This window comes from Pteropus medius, unplaced genomic scaffold, assembly GCF_902729225.1.
Source record: "Pteropus medius unplaced genomic scaffold, Ma_sr-lr_union100, whole genome shotgun sequence".
Taxonomy (NCBI): Eukaryota; Metazoa; Chordata; class Mammalia; order Chiroptera; family Pteropodidae; genus Pteropus; species Pteropus medius.
Window position 1 is genome coordinate 25,516,343 of NW_024351729.1, and position 19,235 is coordinate 25,535,577.

Consider the following 19,235-nt stretch of genomic DNA (forward strand, 5'->3'; position numbering starts at 1 on the left):
TTCTCTGACTTAGATGTATTTGTCTATTAATTATATCGACTTCATCTTCTAATAAATTTTGCGGTGAGGATACTAAAGAAAGCCGAAAATGGATGACGTTAAGGGGTTAAAGATATTTTAAACAGGCATTTAAGGAAGGAAGGAAAGGAGAGAGAGAGGGGAAAAAGGGAAGGAGAGAGGGAGGAACAGAGGAAGAAAGAAAACCACAATCCAAAATGTTCTAAAGAAGAATTGATTAAATCGAGCATGGTCCGACCGCTCAATGAAACGATGTGCACAGTGTTTGCAATTCTGTCACTGGAGATGGAGTGGGCCAAGGCCGGCATGATGGCGCGTTGGCACCACCCCATTTAAAAGGTCTTCTCAGACCACCCCACATAAACAAACCCTGTAGGGAATGGCATGGCCACTGCTCCCCCAAAAGCGAACTTCCTCTTCCAGCCAGCTGCAGCCCCAGCCCCTCCCCGCCTGCCAAGAAAGGAGGATGCCACCTCTGTGAAGATTATGACAACGCTTGTCATGTAGCGGTAAATCAAAAGTAATAGACTGAAGGAACCATGTGATTATAGCTATGCATTAAGAAAACAAATATAGGATTTATTCCCCAAACAAAAAAAAAAACCGGAAGATAATACACAACGCGAATAGGGTGATTGTTGTTTGTATTTTTCCTATTTTCAAAATTTTTATGACTTTACATTTTGTTAACATGTATTGTACAATAAAACAATGTCAGTATTGGCATTTAAATGTCAAATCAATCATATTCGACTCCAAATTATATTTGCATATGGGGGGACACTCATTGGCTCATGGCCTGCCTTTGTCTCCTTCCCGCAGGATGTGCTGGGTGGTGTCCTGATCACCACGGTCCTCATCGTCCTCACCTACCCTGCCTGGACCCTGATCGACCACCTGGACTCGGCCAGCCCTCTGTTCCCTGTGTGTGCCATCATCGTGCCATTCTTCCTGTGTTACAATTACCCCGCGTCTGATTACTACAGCCCCACCAGAGCGGACACCACCACCATTCTGGCCGCTGGGGCTGGAACCACCATAGGATTCTGGATCAACCATTTTTTCCAGCTCGTGTCCGAGTCCACGCAATCTCTCCCTGTTATTCAGAACATCCCATCGCTCACCACCGACATGGTAGTGTTAGGTCTGACCAAATTTGCTGTGGGAATTGTGTTGATCCTCCTGGTCCGTCAGCTTGTACAGAATCTCTCACTGCAGGTGTTATACTCGTGGTTCAAGGTGCTGACCAGGAACAAGGAGGCCAGGCAGAGACTGGAGATCGAAGTGCCTTACAAGTTTGTCACCTACACGTCTGTCGGCATCTGTGCGACCACCATTGTGCCAATGCTGCACAGGTTTTTGGGATTACTCTGAACCTCGAGCACTTGGAAATTAACCCACTGGACAAGGGCAAAGATACTGAGTGGGACAAGTCTTGACAACACATTTTTCTTAAAAAAAAAAAAAAAATCCTAAAGTCCTGTCTGTTTTGCTAATATCTGTGATAAATGCAGCTGCTGTAGGAAAGGAAAAATCGCCTCGTAGTCACTGTTAGGATGTAAGGGTCACGCTCCAGGGGAAGCCAGGCTAAAATCCACGGTCACGTTCTCTAAGGTCTCCCTACTCTGTCTGTTAACTGGGACTTTGGACCAAATCATGAATCGGCAGGAATCGTGGCCTGGATTTTAAGAACGGCCACCAGCCCCACCAAGCTCTGGAGAGATGGGCAGGATCTGAAAGACTGGAGGTCGAGCATTTCTTTTCAGTTATGACCTTGCCCAGCACTGAGTCCCATTTCCAAAACTGGAACTTAGGGCCGGGAGAGAGGGTGGCGCCATGTAAAACTGTGTCCCTTTGATAGGGTGACTTTCTTGTCATTATGATCAAAGTGACAGGCCGCCCGCTCGAGTGGTAAGAACACGGCAAACCTCCCTGCAAAGCCATGAAAGGCGGGGGTGAAGCCACAAGGTCATGGGCAATTGCCTGCTTCCCTCACACAGCCCCGTCTCCGCAGGCATGGATACTGAAACGGGGATCCGCTCCTCCTCGTTTGTGCATTCACAAGGCTCCAGGTACCAGCACGATGCTCACGATGCTCTTCTCATCCATGAAACCAACTGGCTGCTCCCGCCACACCAGAAACATGTGGCGGGAGCAGCCAGTTGGTTTCATCCATGGCAGCCTTCACCAGCCTTCATCCACGGCAGGTACATCTGGGCTTCTCTGTCCTGCTCTCCTGCTCCGGGGACAAGTCCTCTCTGCCCAGCGTCAGCTCGTTTGGTTTGTTCCTTGCAAACTGAGATGACATCGTCGTCTGCATGGGAAAGTGGATCAGCAAAAGAACCGATGAACAACCCTCCCGGGGCCTGACCAAGAGGGACTAGACCTTGGGTCATCGCCCGATCCTGACGAGGCCTCCCTGACATCGCTCCTCCATTTCTCAGTTATTTTCTGTAAATCCTTTTTTCGTCTAGTAAATAGAATCAGGGGCTCCCTTTACCGGCTTCCCACCTCTTATCTCCTGCCCATTCTAAGGGTAATTAATGCAAGAATAACGTCGGCCTCTTTTGGGAAAACGAGCCAAGCAAACGACCCACCTTTACACTGGGGCGAGTCCTCAGCTGGGCTCAGGAATGCAGCCACAAGGCGAACCCCGGGGGCGGGGTTCCCCCACTTTCCTGCACGGGGCTCCTCCTCTGTTATTAACAGTAAGGAACAAGTAGCGACAAGTAGTGTAAATATGTCATTGACAAACTATTTTCTGCGGTCCACTGCCTGAGCCACTGAAGCGGTGATTTATAATCTTAACACATCATCACTATGCACACACTTAGGGGAAAAATTAGCCTGCCTCGAAAGTTAGGCTCTTTACTTCTGCATCCAGTGTGAAAACGGAAACCACGTCAACCCCGAGTATGTCCCCTGGCCTTACTGCTGCTCTTTGACTTAGTGCTCCAGTTTCCTGAGATGAATCATTTTTAGTAAAACATCCTGGTTTTCCTTCACGTTCTTCTCACACTTTTCATCATTAGAAGGCAGAAATGGAAATGGCCTGCCGTTTGAGTATTTTTACATCCAACTGCCTAGGATTTGCTGCGTTATGATAGCGGGGCGGGCACTTGGGGAGAGCCCAGCATACAGGCACCCCTCACCCTGGGCCCCTCCCTCACCCCCACCCCGTTCAGTGAATGAGGCACTTTCCTGTGACTCCATCCCCCTCAACCAGAGATCGTAGCACTGGACAGTGACGTGAAATGATTTCAGTTGATTTTTCTGAAGCCAACAGACAAAAAGATCATTCTTCATTTGTATCTTTTGAAAAGAGGATCTGTAATTGTTGTCACAGCAGTAGGTATTGGCGATTCACTTGTGTGCTCACGTGCACAGAGCATAAAATTTTTACTGCCCGTCTCTTTTAAGTTCCAGTAGGAAGGCCAGTTGGCTGTACTGAGGTATTCAAGGCTGTATTTACTTACACAGTTTAGATTAAGGATGGATATCCTAGCCAGGGCACATTAAAGAATGACCATAGGATTTGTCATGGTCGATCACTTTTTAAAGTCTCTTATTACAGCAGCTGGAGGGTAAACAGTATATACTGGTGAGGCCAAGTGTACTTGTTGAGCTCGGGCTCCGCCAGCTCTCTCTCTCATTTCTCACACAGTCCTTCACTCCGTCTGTCTCACACCCTCACAGTCACTAGCTTCTCCACACACACCACACACGGCTCTTCGGAATTCACCTTGGTTTTCTTTTAAGACATCTGGATTTTCTCTCTGGGAAAAGACTGCCCCCCGGCGGTTTACCCTCAGTCTTGGTCCTTTAAAACCTCTCTCTCTTGATCCAGAGTCGTGGCAATGAAGAGCTTAAAAGTCAAACTAACCACGGTGTGTCTGATATAAGCCGAAGACCTGGGGTGTGGTCAGCCCTGCATTTGGAACTTGTGACACCAAAGCCCTCAGATGCCTGGCCCTCCAGGAGCCGGGTGGCGCAGCCTGCGCCTTTCTTGGCTGGCCTCACCCTGCCCCCAGCCTCCAACGGCCACTCCGCCCGGGATGTCCATTCTGCAACTGTTATTCTACGCAGCAGTCGTTTCGTGCCCGTGTTGCTCAGACCTATGCCATAAAGAATACACAGAAGAAAAAGAGTAGAGACTCCTGGAGGAAAACCCCTCAAACTGGGGTGGCTGAAACCACGTCTGACGGTCACACTGTGAGGTCTTCTTGCCCAAATCGGGGACTGATGTTTCCTGGGCATCATCAAAGCAGGTGGGGTCGCAGGGTCATGTGCTCGGGGGTTCTATTTTGGAAGCTTTCAGCCGTCTTGCTTAGGTGCCGTTATGTAAATTTATTCTTTTAAAAATAAAATCAGTTTTGTTCGATTATGACGTATTGAGTGCTTTAAAAGCCAGTGTTCTGCTTCCTTGAACTTTTTTCCCCTAGACTTTTTTTTTCATCAGGGTTTGTTGGACTCAAGTTGAAAAAAGGAGACAAAAATATACAGAAGCCATACAATTCTCTGTTGCTGCCGTAATGCCATCACACGCAAATGTTGGTGTCACAGCGGTCACAGGTGGTACGTTTGCATGCCTAAATTCCCTCCTCTAAGTTCTTGATACTAAAGAGCGTCTTTTCAGCATGTTCAGAGCGAAATGCCACTATGTGTTGAAAGGTTAATGTTATAGCTACTGCTAGATAAGGTAACTATGGGGGTTTTCACGGGTAACAACACTATTTGCTGAACCAAACAAACACAACCCGATTTCACATCCACAGCATGACGATGACATGTTCTGCCTTCAAGAAGTGCAAATTTGCTATTTGAAAGGGTACAGGAAGCAGATACTCTTATTTGCAAGGCCAAGGCTAGGATGCTGTTTGTACTTCGAACAGTATGTATTTGATGCTGAATATGCTGGACCACTTGGGCAGGTGCCTCTGGGCGAGACCCGCTGTGCCCTGTGGAGCTCTCCTGGGACAGCGGAGACGCGGGCCCGGAGGATCACGATTCAGGGGCCAGGGTGTTAGGGCTGTCGGGAAAAGAACGGTGCCGTGGGGGCCGAGGGGCAGTTAAATTCGCAGGACCACGAGGGAGGCTCCCGGCAGAGGGCACGCGGGAGCCAGGGTTAAGGAGCCGAAGAGTGTGCACAGGGATGCGGTGGGAAGGAGGTACGTGGTGATGCTCCATGGGAGAGCACAGCTGGCCAGAGACGCTCCCCCGAACACCTCCATCCGGCTTTTGCAAGGAGAATCCAAACCAAACCCATGCTGGTGATCGTGTGTGGGAACAGCTGTGGTGGCAGGGGCGGGACAAATGATGAGCAAGGGCTTTGACACACAGAACCAAATCACCAGGACAGGAAGGAAGCACGAGAAACCCCTCAGTCCCTTTCCTGCATTCAAGCGGGACCATTCGGAGGAGGTGACGTCTAAAGGTGATTTCAGTCTCATTTTTACTTGCTCGAGTATTTTAACAGTCTGCAGCGGGCCACGGCCCCTCTCGCCACCCAGCCTCTCATGCATGGCTTCGCTCCCATGTCCTTACTCGTCTCGGCAGACGTCACGGCAGACGTCAGCCCGTGTCCTTGATGCCTTTCTCCGTCCTCTTTGCTCAGTTCCCTAAAACAGTCCTGTGAAATCTCATTTAAATATTTTGCCGTGAGCCTGGCTGTCTGAGAGACCTGTAAATGCTTCGTGCATCTCTCATGAGTTTGACTGAAGCCCACCAGAACCAAGTGGAGTAGGGGTGTAGATGTATCTTGTTTTAGAGAATAGGTGTTTTCCTAAAAGCTGCCTGCTGTGTTCAGGTTTTTAAAACTCGAATTTTAAGTGCACCGAGGGGTTTGCTGTTTAAAAATCACATGGCCATTCTTCATTTCTGAAAACATAAGGCTCTTTAATGAATTTCTGTGGATACACCCTGCCTCCATTGTTTTCTTAAAGCGGGGCACACCTGTAGTACAGGCGGGACTGTTTACGGGATGCATATGAAGAATGAGAGTTGGATGTGAACCATGAATAGAATGTTGCATTCTTAAAACTGTAGCCACATGAGACAAGGGAGCTATATGAAGCCAAAAATCTTTTCTCCTTTTCCACGCCTGTCTATATGGTATGCAAAAATAAACAAGAAAAGCAAGGATGTAGCTAGGAGTTCCGGCTAAAAGCTTTCTTTAGTGCATACACTCAACACATCTGCTGGCCTTGCTCTTTGTTGCTAAGATATCAGGGTCCCCGTGGTTGGAGCAGAAGCTGGGTTCTTCCCCAGTGGAGGCGTTCAAAGAATGTCAGTGTCTCATGACAAAGCTAGCCTCAAGTCGATGAGGGTGGGGCAGGGTGACTTTGGTGCCACCTTCATGCCCTCGACCTGCACCTGTGAGCTTCAACAGGCGGTCTCCTGTGTGTTCAATCTGCAGTGTCTCTTAGTCACATGGGAACCAGATGGGTCTCACTGTGAATGGGGCAAATTATGCTCAGGGCATACTACACACAGACTGTTTCAGCTATCTTAATTAGGTACTGATAAAAATGTTTGGCTAGAAAGCTATTTTTGTTGTGGGGGGAAAAACAGCTCAATATAAAATTCTCATGAAGTCAATCAATTCTGCTATTTAATAGGTATTAGTATTATTTTCATCAGTTTGTTCTTTTCTATCTCAGACAGCATAGTGTTCATCTCCAGGAATTCAAAACATAAATCTCTAATGTCTCTGCTTGTTCAGTCTTTCTTCTGACTCTTGAACATATGGAATAGTTATAATAATATCCTTGTCTATTAATTTTATCATCCATGACATTTTTAGTCTTTGATTCATTTTTTTTCCCCTTCCTCATTGAGCACTGTATTTTCTGGCCTCTTTGCTTGCCTGGTTTGTTTGTTTTTTATTTTTGGATGCCAGGTACTGTGGATTTAGCATTATTGGGCGCTGGATATCTTTGCGTCACTAGAAACCTTCTTAAGCTTTGTTCTGGGATGCAGTTCATTCCTGGGGAACAGTGTGGTTCTCCTGGGTCTTGTTTGGAAGATTTTTTTAGGTGGAAACAGAGTAACGTTTAGTCTAGAGTAGGTTTTCCCCAGCACCGACGCAAAATGCTTGAGTATCTCCCCATCGCCTCGTGACTCCTGAGGCTTTCTAGCTCTGGCCTGTGCCACCTCCAGGATTGTCCCCTCAGTTCTTTACGGATGGTTACATGCAGTGTCCTCTGTGACAGGGTGGTTCTCTCATGTGCATGTGTTGATCAGTACTCAACTTCAGACTCCAGGGGGCCCTCTGCAAATCTCTGTGCGAGTCTTTCATTTTCTCTGCCAACTCCAGCTGCCTTGGCTTCTGTGCATCTCCTCAGCTCCCGGAGCCTTTCACACTCTGCCTGGGGCCCTCACCCCGCACCACAGCCAGGAGGCTCTCTGGGCAGGAAGCTGGGTAATCACAGGTGTCACAGTGTTTGTTTCCGGTCTCTCAGGGGGTCACTGGACTTCATCGCTGACATCCAGTGTCTTGAAAACCATTACATATTTCATCCGGATTTCTAGATGGGCTACGCAAAGTAGGAGCATGTTCCTTGGGAAGAAAGAAGAAAGTGTGTATGGATTGGCTAGATGCTGAAGCACCTTGAGGATCAGAGAGAAAGCCAAGTCTAGATGATCCATGATCGATTTCTCTCTGCCCCAGTACAGACCTCGATCCAGGGCCTCCTCGCGACAGCTGCCATGCTGTGTTTTCCTCAGGTTATCTCCCTACACCACCTCTCTCCTCCCTATGTAACGATTTGCTAACGGGACACATTCCTATCTGGCTTTTCTTGCTTCATCCGTCTCAGGGTCACTCCAAGTGCTTCTTGTTTAAATGTTCTGTCCAACCAACACAGCCAAGAAATCTCTAATCCATCCCATCCGTCTCGACTGGTCTCTTACCCTGCGTGTATCCAGCACAGTGTGGATGTTGACCCAGCTTTGCATCCTTAACAACTGGTTTCTTGCCGGCCTTAAACAGGTGCTTATTTCAGGGGTGAGCATATTTTCGTTCCTTGTAATGAAGTTGTGACTTGTGGAATGTAGGAAATTTGCGACAAGGTTTGGTATCAAACAGGCACATATCCTCAACGTCTTCACTTTTCTGCCTTAAAGGATAACTTTGCTTTGTATATCTGACAAGTCCTCTAGTGATTCCAATGCTGTAGCAGTAACATTACATGTGCCTCCTGACATGGGGGCTTTTTAAAAGTATTTCCTAATGCAGAATCACCTCATGTTCCTGATTTCCTTAGCGACAATTGAGGCCAAACCTATGGATGGAATGAGGAACCCGAGTGTAGGCCTTGAGCATGTTCTCACACTACATTGGTCTCACGGGGGAGAGAAAACATACAGGGCTTTAGCCAGACAGTATTCAACCAGGCCCTTTGCGGGAGATACTCATTCAACCACTGTCTCACTATGACGTTCAGTCCTCCTTTCTCTTGACTGGAAAGTCAAAGAGTACAATATGGCAGCAGTAGTGGAAACTCAAATGTGCTCTGGGGGTGCTTTGCCCTTTCTTGTGGCTTGTCAAGCGCTGGCCCTTCGGCCCCTCTACCTTTATCCAAGGAGGCCCATTTTCACATGCCGACTGGTCAGGGGCCTTAGGGAGCTGCTCAGGCTGTCGCAGAGGTGTACTGCTGCCGTGAATTGTATGACGTGTGGTGGCCTCCCCCTTTTTCAATAATGTAGTCATTCTAATGCCTTATAATAAACCATAACTTAGAATAAGATCAGATGTGTTAGATAACTTTTCTTGTTATAGGGCATATTTTGTGGAAGGCAGTTGTGTCCCATTAAGGCCACCTTTCTGCTTTTGGGTAAAATGGACAAAAGAGCTAAGTCAATACCCAAGCGTCGGGATTAGGGGTGTGTATAGAAAACACCAGGAACAGAGGCCAAGACTGAGAAGCAAGACTGTGGGCAGTGCTCTCCGCAACCAACAGAGCCCATCACTGCTGAGGCAGGAAAAGCAGGTAAGCTGGCTGGTTCCTAGTTAAGCTGCTCCTGTTTAAAAGGTAGGGACAGTCATGTAACATGCCTTACATGTCTAGGAATCTGACCTACTGGGATAACACGTTGCTCAAGGACAAAAGCCACATCTAAGAAATTCCTTAGTATCCCCATGCATCTGTGAATGTGTCTTATCAAGTGCCAGATGTGGATGTTTATAGTCTTGTTTTTAGAACTGGTTTTTAGTGGTCCCTAAGCCAGTGCTTTTAGGGAGACGTATATCAAAGTCCATTGGAGCACTGTAATTGCAGAGTTGTAAACAAGAGAATGTCCATCAATGGAGGAATAGTTGAATAAATTACAGACATCCATACAATGGAATATTGCATCATTTAAAATGAGGTAGGTTTGCAAGTACTGAGCTGGAAACATGGGACATAGTTAAGTGAAATGTCATGAGCTACAGTAGGTAAAATAAAAATCAAAACTTGCTGCAAACCAGTAAGTAGAGCATGGCTCACAAACGCGAGCACATGTAGCTGACAGTCCACGCGAGGGAAACGTCAGACAATACAAGCTAAATTGTTAGCAGCGGTTACTTACTTTAGGGGACTGAGGAAGGGCAGATTAGCTTGAGAAGGCCTTACTTTGTATAAAGTAGTGGTGTTAAAGATTTTTAACTTTTTGTGTCCTGTATCTTTTATATAAAAAACTCATGGAAATATCTCAACATTTTGGATTAGGTCAATGACACAAAGAACACTGAGTGCTCGTGGACTCCTAGTCACTCTTATCAGGTCTCAATCCAACTTATTAGCCATGTGACTTTTGGGCACATCATTAATCTCTGAAGGTCGACTGTTCTACAAATCAGGGAGGATTCCTATTCTAACTACCTCCTTTGATTGTTAAACCAATAAATTAAAACGTTGAAACAAGATCACGTGTGAAAATACTTTATAAACTGAAGTCGTGCAGGAATTTCAGGCTGTGGGAGTTATCCGTAAGCAGGAACAAGAATCAATTATATCTAATTTCCCTTTAATACGAGGGCTCCCAGTTTCTCCTAAGGTGCGTCTTCTCCAATAAAGACTTCCTGGCAGTGCCGACTGCTCTGGCTCCAGTTCAAATGCCTCACCCGGGACAAGCGTAAGGTGATCTGGCTGTGGAGCCTCGGCTCGCACGCTGAAGGCTCATTTCTTCTAAGGGACCAATATTGTTTTCCTTCCTACTGTTTCCTGCTTCAGAGGGCAAACATCCACATGATGGATGGCACTGATCTTTCCCCCGTCATGCTGGGATATACAATTAGGTATCAGTGGGTTTTTCATTCCAAGTAGTTTCTGACCATCCAAAACTGACCCAGGTGACTGGCTGCTAATAGTACAAATGGTCCCACCCACTTCAACAATGGCTATCACATGATCCGTGAACCATGATTTAATCCCAGTAAACCCCAAACTAGTAGAGAATGTCTCACTAACAGTAGTGGGCTAGTAAGCCATCTTGAGCAGCCAGGTAGACTCTAAAATTCATGCTCTTTTACCCTATGCATGCATCTGCTGGTGTTGTGTAAAATCATTAAAACTTTGTGTGTTGCATTAACTTTTCTCCCAGCTTCACTGAGGTATAACGTAACATACATCCTAACTACCACCTCGATTAAGGTATAGAATGTTTCCAGCACCCCAAAGTTTCCTCCTAACCCTTTGTAGTCTGTTCCCTTCTAAGAGTACCAGCCAACCAATCTGCCCTGGACTTTTCTAGAAATGCAATGCCTAAACGGAATGGCATATAGATTTTTGTGTCTGCCTTCTTTCACTTAGCATAGTGCTTTGAGATGCATTCATGTTTTGAGTATCAGTAGTTCATTCCTTTTTCATTGTTGAGATGTATTCCATAGTCTGGATATACGATAATTTATGTATCCAGTCATCTGTTGATGAACATTTGGGTTGTGGCTACTGTGAATAACACTTTATGAACCTCTGCATAAAAATCTTTGTATGACCATACAAGTAAACCAAGGAGAATGGCTGGATAGTAGGTGTATGTTTCATGTTTTAAGAAACTGCCAAACTATTTTCCAAAGTGGCTATTATCATTTTTCCACAATCCCACCAACATTTGGTATAATCAGTTTGCTCAATTTTAGCCATTTTAATTTGCGTTGTGGTTTTTATTTGCATTTTCCTCATGACTAATGTTGAGCATCTTTTCATGTGCATATTTCATTTCTCTTCTTTTGGAAAATGTCTATTCAAATTTGTTGTCCATTTTTTAAAAATCAGGTTGTCTTAAGTTCTAAGAACTCTTCATGTATGCTGGATACAAACCTTTTGGCAAGCATTTTTTTTTTTTTAGCCTATTTCATATTTTAAATTTTGTTAAGAATCTGCTTATTACAGAATTGGGAAGGAATAGATGGAAGTCTGTGTTTACAAATTTTGCTAAGCTGGACAGTGCTGCCCTGATTCCAGGAAGGGACGTGACTGGGTATTTTCTTAGGAGTGGGCTCAGCAAAAGCTCCATTAATATAATTCTTGTCTGTCGTTGCTATTTCTACTGCACTTTTAAGTTTTACATTTTGTCCCATATCATCTCAAGAGTTATTGAGCATTTTTCTCTAACATTAGGCCCAGCTCTTTTCAATAGATGGTACCTATGAAAGTAAAGTAGGAGGTGAGCTAAGGTGGATTCACAGAGGCTTAACCAGAGAAGATCTAATACCTCCCTAGATAATAACAGAAATGAATAGTTCCATTAAATGTTTAAAACTATAATTTTCTAATTAGAGTAAAATGTGTAGCTTATGGCAAAAATAAGTTTTTCATGGTTTCCTAGTGTTCACAGCACGCTGGTGACAACCTCTTCCCGCAGAGCTGGTCCACGGTGCATGTGCCCTGTCTCAGCAGCAGAGCAGAAAATACCCATGTACTCAAATATTTTGAATACCTGTGTTGCAGATTTTTCTTTTATCTTGACAAAGGCGATAACTATTAGACCACCACTACTTCTAAAAAGTTTTCTAAAAATACTATTTTATCGTTTCCCAATGATGAACACATGTCAAGTGTAGAAAATAAAAAAATCCATCATGAGACATGAATGCAACACGCACTCTCATCAACCACCCTGTGCCATCGGCAGGAAAGGTATGGGAACTTGCTCTGCAGGAGGATGTGAGGACAGCTGAAGCCCTGACGGTCCGAGGAGGGTCGCTGACCCCTGCCAGTGCACTGCTCCACCGGGCCGCGCCCGCCAACAAGGCTGCGGCCAGACACAACTGCACGAGTGGCCCCGAGTGGGGAGTGGGCGGCACGCACGGCCTCAGAGCCAGACGGCGCCCTGCTTTATTAGACACTAACCCACAAATGGCTGTTCCTGGGGGCGGAGGACAAAGGAACACCAGGAGAAGAGAAAGGGACACTAGAGTGTGTGTAGGGGGGCGGGGGTGCGGCGCACACGACAGAGACCCATCTTCACAAAAAGGGCTCGATATTGATTTCCAGGGAGGAGCAGGGCATGGTCAGCTCAAACTTGGTGATAACGTCGGGATGAAGGACCCCCAGCTTGCCGACGCTCTGACCTCTGGCAAAGATTTCAGCACATCGCCCGGGGAAGAAAGCAGGGCCTGAAAAACAGAAAAATCAATGTTTCTTCTGGCAAAAATATCAGCAGACATTTGATACTACAAGCTCACTAGTCTAGTCTACTTTAAAAATAACTATAAACTACTGGCTGTGAAATGACGGTGCTTCCTCGCACGTTCTAGTCTTTAAAAAGAGCAGCTTAGGGGCAAATATGAGAGTCAGGGCCTAGTGTTTTTGTATCCCAGGGGTCCAGGCAGGAAAGATGAAGAAAAGTTGGCTGAAGGGTAAAGGGGAACTGTGCTTGGACATAGAACTGGTCCTAAAACAGGACAAAGGAGAAAATGAAATGTAAAGCTGATGACCTCTACATGGGAACAACCTGTTTTAAAACAGGTTTTTCCATAGTAATTCTTGCTGGATAAAAAGTCTCCACTGAATTCATGAACTATTCAGAACATCCCTCTTTCCTATCTTGTTCCAGAGAAATACCAGCCACACGTCATCAGCAGCAGGCTCGGGCCCTGTTGCCAGAATGTGACCCAGGCTCGTCGGAGAAGCCATCCAGGCCGTTTCAGAGCATCCGCTGCGATGCCACAGCGAGGGCCGGCCCCCAGCGCGTCTGGGCGGATCCGATTTACCTCCAGACAAGCAGAAAGTTCTCTCTTCGTCTGGAGGGAAACCTTACCAAACCAGTAACAGTTCCTAAACAGCTAAAAACAGAAATAGAGGCCCACTCCAGGTTCACTAAATTACCAGTGCCAAGAGTTTATCGACGCTCGACTCCACTGAAGTTAAAAAAAAAAATGCCGACTCACTTCTCTGACCACAAACTTGAAAATGGATCAGGCCCACAGCTCCTGACTGATCCAACCCAAACGCTTACTGGCACGAACTAGAAATATCCAGCAGAGCTGGGCCACAAGCCTCCAGCCTGCCGTTTCAGAAAGAGTGAATTATTTATGAAAGAGCAAACTGCTGAGTCTTACTAATGCCTCCAAGGTCAGCGTAACGAAGAAATACGGAACTGGAGGTGGTGTCAGGGGGAGTGGGGGATGCCACCGCCAGGGTACTACCAGCAACAGCACGGAGACACAGGACAATCACACGTAGTTCCTGATCAGCACAGGAGGGTCGGCATACTCCAGAAAAAGTTTTGTCATTCTTAAATAATCCCAAAGCAAGCTGGTTGAAATATAAGGTGGTCTGTTTTCCACATTCCCCCCAAACTAAACAATTCTGCCTTGCTGTCTACGAAAGCACGAATTTCAACGAACTGCATCTGAACGTCATTTTTATTGGGCTACATGAACTAATCTATACCTGGGGAAGGGCCTCGATATGGAAACCAAACTCGATAACATGGAGCTTCAGTGAGATGACTCTTGTGAAATCTGATAAAGATTGTGTATTTTAATTCTATCAAAACGAAAACCTAACTTAAAAGACAATACTACTATTCCCTTCTCCAAATAATTCATCAAATGACAAGTGACGTTCGGATGAAATATTGATGGTGAGCAATATAACCAAGAGTCACCAAACTGAAAGGACTGCGAAGAAGCCGTCTGTCCCATCCCCTGGCGCCCTCTGTACAGACTGTATCTGAAGAACCTACGCCATCTGAAAAAGACGTCAGCCTATTTTTAAAGGCCATTCAGAAAGGAAGTTTTCAAGACCTTCACTGATAACCTTGCTATGCTTAAGAATCCTCACTGTACCAACATCCTTTTATCTATCTTCAAATTCCAGTTTGATTGGATTCATTTTAACTGAAGCATAAAAACAGACTATTTCAAAATCGAAGCCAGATGTGCTAGTTCTGACAGTATTAGCAAAATAAAGCCTAAGAGATAAGAACTTAGAATTTTTACTCCATCAAACAACTTTTTGAGTCAGTACTTTTTGGCAACATTCAGTTTACTTTCTTCTCTAGTTAGCAAGCATGACAATGCCAGCTGCCCCTCTCTCCAGGAGTTTGGACCAAACTTTGCTTTAGTTCATTAATCAGTGAGGCACTCAGTCAGACAAAAATATTCATATCCGAGGATGAGAATATTCTAAGTGACATAAATGTCAAAGGTTTCGGCCCAGCACATGGACACACCGGGTCCCGATGGCACCGCAAACTGCCCCTGGGCCCACAGACCCTCCCCCAAGAAGCTGCTGAGGAATGGAGTGGGCCCCACAGCATTCTCTGCCCTCTCATCCGATGCCCATTCATTCATCCTCACCTTTCTGCCCACGTGTAAAAATGAAGCCCAATAATGGGATTTCTGGATAAACTACACTTTATGGAAAACTGAAGACTTTAACCCATGATGACAATTTTAACTTTTCTTGCCATTTTTCATTTCTAACGAGGTCAGACTACGATATAAACACTTATGATTTTCTTACTGACTCCTCTATTCAGTTAGAGCAAGGCTGAGGTTCCCTTCTCAAGACAACAATTGAGACACATGAAAGCGCCTTCAAGTCTGTAAGGGGTACAGTGAGAACCCCAAAATTATACTGCTTGATTTGTTGTATGTGCTATACTTGTTATATTTTCTATGTGAACTAGAAATACTGAACATATAAAATTCCTAAAACACCAGCATTTCTTAGTGCTTTTTAAAAACCTTAATGATTCAAGCCAAACTTTGCAGGCAGAAGTGAATTACTTCAAAGAAGGTCAGGCAGAGAACTACTTCACCAACGAAACAAAGGGAGCACACCTCGTAAGACAGCAATTAGGCCCCAGTTCAAAGCTGAGAGCATCTCGCCATCACCAGGAGGGTAGTTTAGCTCACAAGGCAGACAGATCAATGCCATCATAACGCTCTAGCTAGAACCGATGTAACTTAAATTGGAATCTTTCCAGAAGTAAAAGAAATCACGTCTAAATGGAATCTAAATATAGGTCTAGACTCATGAAAAATCAGACCTGGACAACAGCCAAAGGCTACTTGCGTCTCATCAATAAACAAACTGAAACTTTTCTGGAGAAAGAGCAGCCGGCTGTGTCTAGAGACATAAAATCACCAATTCAAGGAAAACCAAGTTGCCCTGTGAATGGGAATTCTAAAATCCAAATTCTACAAAGTACATTTGTTTTCTTCCAGTCATGTGTTTAAGTCCAGAGTCCCTGGCACTCTGGTATACAAAGATGCACAAATACTACAATTTTCAACCTGTGCCCAAAATGCTCCCTAGCAAAAAGCCTCTCACCCACTTTCCACCTAGTTCCTTATGCCGATTAAACTCTCGGCTTTGCTAATATGCATCAGAGTAAAACGGCTTCCAACGTGAAAAAGATCTGGGGAAAATAACATTCTCTGTTGAAATACATGTAGAAGCCCAGACAAAAGAAACATCAGTTAAGCACAAACGAGAATTTAATTTCCAAAACGTAGTGGGGTGTAAGTAAGTCCCTTAATTAAAGCCTTTGTAGCATCTCCTCAAGGTCTGTAATTGCCTCTGTGCTCAAAGGGCGGGCCCAGTCTGCGGACCTCGGGGTAATTCCTGGACCCATAATCCAGCACAGCGCACAGCACCCAGTCTTTAGCACATTTTCTGGCTAATTGACCTTCAAAGAGTTTCTGAGTTCCCTCTCTTGCTCGTTGCCAAACACCTTTCACAGTTTCTTTTTGTCCCTGTCTTTCTTTTAGAGTAATATTGTAGGACCAAAGTTGGGATAAGCTTTCCACATAGATTCATTCCTATAACTTTATGAAGCACCGGAAGTAGAAGCTTAAGGCAGTAACTGAGTAGACCCAAACCTGAAAGCTCCACAGCGTCATCGTGCATGAGGCTCTTCAACCCCCCGCCACGGGTTACAGTCAACTAATTCATTTGGCACTTTATTTAGCACATTTCGAAAATTCATCTACTTAGACACCTTTACTTTTCTCTTTCTGTATATTACTAACACATGCTTTGGGGGTCAAACGCACATACTGCGACTGCCTGCGATCTGGTACTTTATTGCCCAAATGTTCTATGGTACCAAAAAGAGAAGAACAAAATAAAAAGCTGAGGAACACTAGAAAAGGAATGTCCATATGTCACACATATTCTAGCAAATAAGAGAAGCTATCATCATGAGCTGAAATATAAACAACCGTGAGGTCCCCAAATTCAGGCACCGAATGCCTAATGCAGAATTATGCAGATTTAGTAAAGCCATTGGGCCAACAAAGTATTTTAAGTCCTTTCTAAATGACTGATCATGTAATGTGGGGTGAGAAGAAGGAATAATCATTTAACACACGGACCTGAACTGACACCTACCCAGACCCTACCCTTTCCTCCCCCAGATCCCTAATTCTGATACAATTAAATATATAAAAGTAACACATCCCATGTTCCAATAACCCATCCTAGGAAATATCACACAAAAGGATCAAAAAAAAAAAAAAAATTCCCCAGGGTTCCATTCTGGAATGAAATTGAGAGTGGGTGACAGGGCAAAGGGTAGAATGGAGCCGAAGCCACTATTTCGTACATAGGACTTTCTCCTGGTTTCCGTCCAATTTTTCAAGAATGTGGTAACAACCATAACTAACTCTGCTGCCAGCACATTGACCTCGCTTTCCTTTTCTAAACAACGTTCAAGGAAAAGACGAAATGTAAGGCCTGAAAGGAAATGAGTGCACGCTCACACCATACGTGTTAGCGTGGGATTCTTTCAGGTAGCTGTTCTCGAAGCGTTAGAACCGGGAGTTTCCTGAGCGCACCAGTGCAACTGCACAATGAGGGGGACCCGAGGGGAAAAGGCACAATGTAGGCAAGATGCTGTCTTAGAAAGAAAAAGGTTTAGGAATATGAGGAAGAAAAACTGGCAAAACTACCAAGATAGGAACACATATTTTTTTCGGAACTCAGTATACTCTAGGTTGGAAGAAAATTTCTCTGCAAAGATCGTTTAATTTGTAAGTGGAGAATGAATAAATTCTAACTGGTAATATAAAACACCATTTCCCCCCAGATGTATACAATTCTTCGCCTTACATCTGAAGCGAAATATTTATGGGACCTAAAGTCGTTAAAGAAAGGGGACTTAATCCCCGGAGTTTAATGGCTATCTTTCATCCCCTTAGAGAGATCAAAAGAAAGAAAACTCCTCACACGACTTTACAGTGCTAATCCCAACACACCTGCAGATATCATTAACTCTTAAAGCAAAGGCACCGGGACATGAGAGGAGAGAGAACCTACTTAACCCCACAGCCGGCCTTCGGAGAGGGAGCCTGTGCTCACAGCAGCACGGGGTGAAGGCAGACATGCAAAATCAGTGTCACAAACAAGGGCTGGGCCACACAGGGCTTTATTCTTAATAAGTCACCAGCAAAGCCCGGACTACCCCGTCTTCTAATGGAAAAAAAATGTCTTCAATAAAGAATCTTTTCTTTTTTTTTTTAATAGATCACAACTGCTTTGTGATTGTTTAAAATCATAACTCCAGAATTTCCCAGTTTTACTTTGTATAAAGAAATTTATAGCTTATTTCCATGACTGTCACTTTTTAATATTTCGAGATCTATTTTAAAGTCTAATCGTAAATATGTGTCTCCTACACACACACTCATACATACTCATATTTCAAAAGCTGAAGGTCAGGAATATTTGAAGAATTTAAATGTGATCCATTTAAATGCAATGTTAAATCAGTTTCAAAATAACATGTAAAACCAAAGGATTTCTAACTCTAGATTAAAAAGTACCCTATCTATTGGTTTGTTTTGAAAAATCCTATTCCAAAATAATTCCATCATCCTACATCCATCATCCTGACACATCTTTTTTCCTCACATTTTCACATTTCTTAAACAGTCTTAGGACAGATTTAGAATAATGACCAAAAACATGGATCATCCTGTCTTCCTGGACCACTAAAATGCTTCTTTCTGTCTTTCACCTGATAAAAACCTTTACAGGGACTATTTCTCAAACCAAATATGAGCAACTGATTGCTTTCCCTACAATTAGAGTGAAAAAAATGAATATAATGAGATCGTCCTGGGGTGAACTGAAGAAAGAATAGAAATGTTGTAACTGTAATTTCTTAGTTAACTCATTCGGTTGAGACTTTTGGCCAACTTAGAGTAAATGTAACATCGAACAAGATGACAGACATGCATTAGTTTCAGAATTAGACTTCAGCTGACAACCAGGATGTATAAAAGAAAAGTGAATGAGATGGTTAAGACATAGCACCGCGTTTCCTACTCATTTCCTTCCATCCCCAGGAAACGTGACTTAGTCCCAGCCCTGGCCAAGCCCCCAAGGACAGGCAAGTTACAGATGGGAAAAAGTGATGCACAAGGAGATTAAGGGACTTGCCTGAGGCAGGCAATAGTACAGGCTAAAGAGCTGCTAAAGGCGAGGACAGCCACTGTCACGGCACCTCTCTGCGTGTGGCCCAGAGGCACAGCAGGCCCACAGGACAACGATTTCAAAATTTTGGTCAAGCTGTCCATTTCGTGTTTGCAAACTTCTTCTGTTTTCAAATTAAATAAACAAAACTTAAGAGAACAAAAGTGAAGAAAAAGAGCTGGCATGTCAGGACCTGTGGCAGAGGCTGCTTCTGAAGCACTGAAACTCCTCCAAAATCTTCAAACAAAAGATGCCCTTAGAAGCCATCTTCTCCATTCCTTCATTTTAGATATGAGAAAA

The 19,235-nt window shown here is 44.6% G+C and overlaps 2 protein-coding genes across 2 annotated transcripts in view; one reads left to right on the forward strand and one right to left on the reverse strand.

Moving 5' to 3' along the window:
- Positions 1 to 1,553, forward strand: part of SGPP2 (sphingosine-1-phosphate phosphatase 2) — an 88,279-nt gene extending 86,726 nt beyond the window's left edge. Inside the window, exon 5 of the mRNA XM_039844902.1 lies at positions 841 to 1,553. Within this exon, the coding sequence (XP_039700836.1) occupies positions 841 to 1,392 (552 nt within the window). The 3' untranslated portion in view covers positions 1,393 to 1,553. The remainder of the gene's footprint in view (positions 1 to 840) is intronic.
- Positions 1,554 to 11,303: 9,750 nt separating this feature from the next.
- FARSB (phenylalanyl-tRNA synthetase subunit beta) overlaps positions 11,304 to 19,235 on the reverse strand; it is a 58,568-nt gene continuing 50,636 nt past the window's right edge. Inside the window, exon 17 of the mRNA XM_039844903.1 lies at positions 11,304 to 12,619. Coding sequence (XP_039700837.1) covers positions 12,468 to 12,619 — 152 coding nt within the window. The 3' untranslated portion in view covers positions 11,304 to 12,467. The remainder of the gene's footprint in view (positions 12,620 to 19,235) is intronic.